Source organism: Aplysia californica, unplaced genomic scaffold (genome assembly GCF_000002075.1).
Source record: "Aplysia californica isolate F4 #8 unplaced genomic scaffold, AplCal3.0 scaffold00061, whole genome shotgun sequence".
NCBI lineage: Eukaryota > Metazoa > Mollusca > Gastropoda > Aplysiida > Aplysiidae > Aplysia > Aplysia californica.
Genome location: NW_004797331.1, coordinates 1,169,771 through 1,176,405, shown reverse-complemented (window position 1 = coordinate 1,176,405; position 6,635 = coordinate 1,169,771). Strand labels below are relative to the sequence as shown.

Genomic DNA, 6,635 nt, shown 5'->3' with positions numbered 1-6,635 from the left:
GGGGGGGATTTTCAAATTCATCATTAGCATCATCGTTGGTAGAAGCATCAACCTACAGCAGTAGCGACAACAGCTTCATCATGGCCTGTGGCGAATGGTAGCCGTCGCACTAGAGACTGGGGTGTTTATTTAGAGATGAACGAGGAAAAGAAGAAAACTGTCATTTACATTTCTAAAATACATGCAGTACTATCAAGACCTTTGAGTAAAGATCAATGGCCTTTATAAAAATCCAGAATTTTTCAAGGATCAACGATGGAGAGCAAATTCTACAAATTAGTATATTTAAGCCTAAGATTATTTTCTTCGGGTCTTTCCAAAATCTGGACACTCAATTAAGGTACGCCGGATCATGAGCGTACATTGTGTATTTTTCTTGCGCTTTTCAATATTTAAAATTTGAAGTTCGACTTAATATTTCTTCAACACATGCAATTGGTACCATTGATTAAAGAAACTGCACTTTTTTAGATTCAAAATTTTGGGCTCAGGACATTTTAACTGACCGATGTTATGTAACTAAGAGGGTTGTGAAAACTCTTACCAAACGTTGAGACAGAAAAATATGTGTCACAGCCCAGTGGAAAAAGATGCTCGTCAATAATTACTTTTGGGCATGTGGAGTTATTGATATCTTAAAGCGTATTGATTTGTCTATCTTTCGATGGAAAAAATACACATCTTTCTTGAACAGAAGTGAAGGTATTAACGATTAAAGCTGGGAGTTGCCTAATTCCAGAGTAAAATTGGCGAGAAAATGGCTGCCAAAGGTTTATGAGTTCCATGGTTTGAAGTCCTGGGAAAATAAAAACGTTTTTTTTTTTTTTTTTTTTTTGGGGGGGGGTATTTTTAATCAAGATTCTTCATTATAATTATAATTCACAATGAAATTGGGTTTTAATGGATACAAAAGGTGTTGAGCCGAAAAAAAGGATGCAAAATTGCCAAACCATCAGAAAAAATGCTGGTTTCTTCGATTTCACTATTTTGACAAGTGCCGGATTTCACCCCGATGCCACACATATTGTATCTAACTGGCGTGCACCTGAAGGTCGACCCAATCTATAAAGTCAAAAACTAGTGACACGTTTCATGACCCTGCTTTTTCCATTCAAACCACGGATAGGCCTTGGCCTATTTCTTCTGTGTCATTCTAAATTTATTATATTTTTTATTATTTCTAAAATACCACGGCTTCCAAGACCAAGTAGAAATGTGAATATTTTATTACAAAAAAGCTCACGTCATGCTTCAATAAAGCACACTGCAGCAGTGTCAGTCTGACCTGTGATAAAAGGAAAGATCCGCGAAACCACGAGAACTGCTGAATTACTAGACCATGTGGAATCAGCTTTTCGTTGGACCCTAAGACGTGTTTACAAAACACGATCCCGGGTGACTGGGTTCTCTCGCGTGAGACAGACATACTGCGTTACAACGACTCCTTGTAAAGAAGAAAGGTTTTCATCTCACTGCACATTCAGACCAAACATCCGCGCCCGTCTGCTTGCTTCCGTCAGACGGACGGATCCATTACAGTGCCATTGTGCCATTATATTGTTTAAAAAAAAAAAAAAAAAAAAGACGCAAAAGGAGCGCGTTTGGAAGGGGGGGGGGGGGGCATGGCAACCAAGGGAATGGCAACAAAGGGTTACGACCGCACAACAAGATCTGCATGCATTTTCGTATTTGCCACCGAAGACATCTTTTTCTTCCGGCCAACCTATCAGCCGGAGACCTTCAAAGAACTGGAAAAATAGTAAGTGCAGCCTTCATTCAGTGCCGATTGACAAAAGCGGGTTTAAGGAACTAGAGACCTTGCGAAGAGCCTGTGCTTACTGCTGCACACCGGCAAGCTCGTGTAGACTCGTACAACCAACACTCAAACTGGACTCCGAGAGACTGGAGCGGACGGAGTTACTGACGAGTTCAGATTCTACTTACTTAAGTACTTACTTTCAGTGTCATATCAGTTCATTTATTCTTTTTAATAACAGGAAACAGTAGGCCTATTGGTACCTGTAGCCAAGTAAATTGCTTGTATTGTCTTTAGGTCCGTATGAACAAGTTTAATTCATTAAGCCTCACCTGATAAGGTTTTAGTTTAGTTCAGTAAAAGTTTTAAAGCGCTCATAACTGCATACGACAAATAAGAGATGTTTGCCTTCTTCTTTGACACCTTCAAAAAGTCCGACGCAAATTTCCGCGTCCCCCACGGCACTGAGATAAGGTAAGAAGGGTCCTGCTGTTACTAGGACCGTGGCATAGTAAGACCCTGGACACGACGTAATGCCGGCACTCCTTGGACAATGTAGCATAATGTATACTCGTGGGGCATCTTTGAGAAATCAGGCACTCGTCAAAATAATATGATCGAAGAAATCGGCATTTTCCCGCTTGTTTGACAATTTTTATTGATTTTTTTTCTCAACATCTGCCTTTATATCCATTTAAGAACACATTTTCTAATGGGTTTTTCAGAAGAAGAAAAAAACGTCGGTTAAAGGCAAAATATGAACAGGGAATTTGCTGTTTCCAAGAACTTTCAAGGTTTGGAAGTTAGGAAAACTTGGCGGCCATTTTCTCGCTAAGTGAACCTCTGAAACCAGGCAACCCTACCCCTCCAATCGCAAATATCTCGACTTTTATTCAAGATCAATGAGTACTTTTTTTTCATTGTGATATTACCAATACCTTCACGTTATACTAAAAAAATTAGCGAGCTTCTTATTCCACAGCGTCATTACATTATGAGAAAATAGAACGCTCTATGTAAATGGTGACTATGTACTTTATCTCCTTACGGCAACGCCGAGGGAAAATATCCTTAATTAACCTTTCAAGAAAGGCCTATACATTTCGCAAAACTCACAGTGTCACATGCACATACGTAGGCAGAGGGTGTGAACATTTTAAGAGCTCTTCTTAGATTAGATAACGGAAACAAAAAAAACAACACAAAACAACCACAAAACAAAACAAGAAACAACAATACGAGACATTGACAGCCGAGGCATATAATATTGAGATATGAAAATAGAGAAAGAAAGAAAAACGACTAGAAATAAATGTATTATCAAGGATTAACAGAGAAACTATTAACTTATAAACAGAGGCTGTCTGAGACTGGAACTGTTTCTGGTCGCTTGCCATAAACCTCGCTCCCAACTCCCACCCCAAAGTACGCTAATAATATCCACAAATATCTCAATAATATTAGAACTCAATGACATGATAAAAGAAGTTTAAAAAAAGAAAAGGAAAAAAAATACAAAAGAGCAAGCTCACGCACGGACCCACGTACACACAGTTCACGTAAACGTAGACCCACACACACATAATATGTACATGTATATACCGGGACACACACACACATGCATGTGAAATACACCCCCCTACCCAAATCGACCCACACGTAAATAATATACATATTAACAAACATATGCGCGCGTGTGATAACTCGTGCGAGTGCGTCTGCGCGTGCGTACACAAACACACACACACACACACACACACACACACACACACACACACACACACATACACACACACATACACACACACACACACACACAAACACACTCATTTTCAGACACAAACGCATACACACACGCGCGCTCACACACACATACACACTAATTTTCAGACACAAACACACAAACACACACAAAACACAAACACACACACACACACACACACACACACACACACACACACACACACACACACACACACTCACACGAACATACAAATACACACGCAAACACACTCGCAACTACTGCACCCTACAAAGTATTGGATAACTCACCCCATCGACACGAATTCATTGTGAGAAACCTGTAAGACAAGACGACGCCTGATGCCTTCACTCAATCTTTGTCTCGTGCGACACCACTAGTACTAATACCAGAGAGGGTTTACAGTAACATTATTACAGTACTGTAAACTCTCTGCTAATACTGTAAATTTGGCCAATGGTTTTCCCGGTGAATTGTGGACAGTGAAAATGAGAGAAGCGCCACTAATAAATGGTCGCTTTTAATAAGCATTTAGTTTCAGTTTTTGTTTCAGTAAATGTTATACGGCACTTGCAACACAATAAGGTCATATAAGTGCCGAAGATTAGAGGTGTTACAAGAGAGTAACAAACATAAAAAAGAAGGAGGGGAGATAAAGACGATAGGTGTTCGATAGGAAAGAAGGAGCAAACCACACCAGAGCACCCGCCAACCACAGCACGCTTTTAAGCACAAGGGGGCTATCCCGAAAAATGCTGTTTTGAGAAAATATCGAAGGTAAAGTTTTTGCCCCTTGTTCTGTTTCTTTAAAAGACAAGGACAGTTTTCTCTATAACCAAACAAATATACACACTAATGAAACCACACTTCTCCTATAGGTAGGGCAATGCCCACTTTTGGAGTAGGTCATGATTTCTGGAAACTCCCGAAATCTGGGTTAGCCCGCTTGACCTTAAAAGTAAATCGACCAAATAATACTGTTGCGTTAGTGCAGTTGTTTTTTCCTATTCTTATCGTCCACAACTCACCGACAAAAACCGCTGGCGAACAATTTTGTCGTTTTGTGTTTTTACGTCCCCGTCGACTCAGTTTAGACCATTAAGTGGCGAGCTTATATGACAGTGCCTGTCAGGGCCAACCAGGGCTGAGAGGGATACAACATCCAAGCTGAAAATGTTTTCTCCACTCCGGAATCGAACTCGGATCTCTTGCAAGCGACAGCGAGGTGTCGAACCGTTGAACCGCATACGACAACAACAGCAATAATAATAATAATAATAATAATAATAATAATAATAATAATAATATAGGCCGCCTAATGATTGAAAATCTTCACAACATTCCCCAGAAGTTTATGAGTGTAAAAAAACAAAAAACCGTTTTACTACACAAACACTATGTCACGAATAAGTTAATACTTGTGGTCACTTCCAACCCGAAATGACGGGTCTCACGGAACAATAAAGCGACAGTCCTTGGTTACTGCGAGAGCCCCTCAATGGCTCAAGATCCTGTGGCGCGGACCGCCTCTCTTGCTGCGGAGTGATCTTTGCTAATCCGGGCTTTGGCAGAGGAAGAATGACCAGAAATAAAGCCTGCCGTCAAGTTTGTATATTGATAAATGTTGTTAAAAAGATGCGATGTAAAACGTTTCAGCTGTAAGAGTGTGCATCTTTGAATCCGGATTTCTCAGAACTATGCCCAATTGAGTTAGAATCCCGTCATTTTATAGGGACGACTTGTTGATAAACTTTGTTGCTTTCTAGAAAATCGATATTATTTAATTTTAAGAAGATATTATTATGTTGATGATTTTTGCATTAATGGAACAACCCAAATAGAAAGGATTTACTGAGTATTTGAAATGTGCGTATACGTGCAGGTGTGTGTGTGGGGGGGGGGGGGGGGGTGTATGTGTGTGTGCATTTGTGTGCGTATGTGTGTGTGTGTCTGTCCGCATCTGTGTGTGTGTGTGTGTGTGTGTGCGTATGTGTGTGTGTGTGTGTGTCTGTCCGTCTCTGTGTATGTGTGTGTGTGTGTGTGTGTGTGTGTGTGTGTGTGTGTGTGTGTGTGTGTGTGTACCTGTGTGTGTGTGAACTGGTTTTGGCCTTTGATTTAGGTCTTTTGTTTGTGCCACTGACGTTCTTGCGCGAGCATTAAGCGCGCCGGCCTCTGAATTAAACCAACAAATTTAATATTCAGCAATATTAAATTGTTTTGTTGGTTTTTGCTTTTGATTTTGTTTTTGTGTTTGTTTTGGGGTTTCTTTTTGTTGTTTTTTTCCCCTTCTTGTTTCGGAGGGGTGTTTTGGGATAATAAAAAAATAATTCTATTTCAATTGCTTTTTTGCTTCGGTTTCTTTTGCTGTTTGCGTGTTTTTCAAAAGGACATCCACCCTTTCATTTTCGATTCATTAATGTGCTTAAAGCGTATCTTGAGAGAGACATAAGCCTAGCTATTGTCTCTGTAATACTCAAGGACTATTGTATTTACCATGTCTGAACCTGGAATGGTCAAGTGGAGATATTTCCACCTGGATGTCTTGTATTCACAGGTAAAGTTCCTTATCTAATCAGGGCTTTGGCAGAGGAATTACCAGAAATGAAACCTGCCGTCCAGTTTGTACACTGATGAATGAGTTGAATTTGCACATTCATAAATATTGCTAGAGCGTGTGGTTTTCACGAGGATTTTTAGTGTTGTCTTTTATGTTGTATTGTTTTTGTCTGTTTGTTTTGTTTTCTTTTTCGCGTATTGCTCATTTCGTTCTTTTCGTTCTTCGCCAACGTTTTAAATTTACGATTTGAGTAGCCTAGCCTAGTGTTACGTACAATATTTTAAAAAGTTCTAAACCATGAACTTCAATCGAGCCATAGCCCAATAATTGGCAGGGGAAAGAGAAAGAGAAAAGAGCAACAGCACCTAGTCTAGCAAAAATTACCAGAGGATGCTAAACTAAAACCTCAGCTAGTATTGTTTTGTATTGCAATGCAATATGTATATTGTAAATAATCTCTGCATATTTTCATATAGCCTACATGTATTATCATCAACTCTTGATCACTACGTTTGCTTGGATTTTCAAAAATCAGTACCGGTACTTTCAACCCCACCCCC

The 6,635-nt window shown here is 39.8% G+C and overlaps 1 protein-coding gene across 1 annotated transcript in view; it reads right to left on the bottom strand.

Moving 5' to 3' along the window:
• The window catches only part of LOC101854481 (N-acetyllactosaminide beta-1,6-N-acetylglucosaminyl-transferase), a gene marked incomplete at its 3' end in the record, with an annotated part of 15,024 nt that extends 11,164 nt beyond the window's left edge, over nt 1–3,860 (bottom strand). Inside the window, 1 exon segment of the mRNA XM_035968463.1 lies at nt 3,809–3,860. Within this exon segment, the coding sequence (XP_035824356.1) occupies nt 3,809–3,827 (19 nt within the window).
• Nucleotides 3,861–6,635: the final 2,775 nt, after the last annotated feature.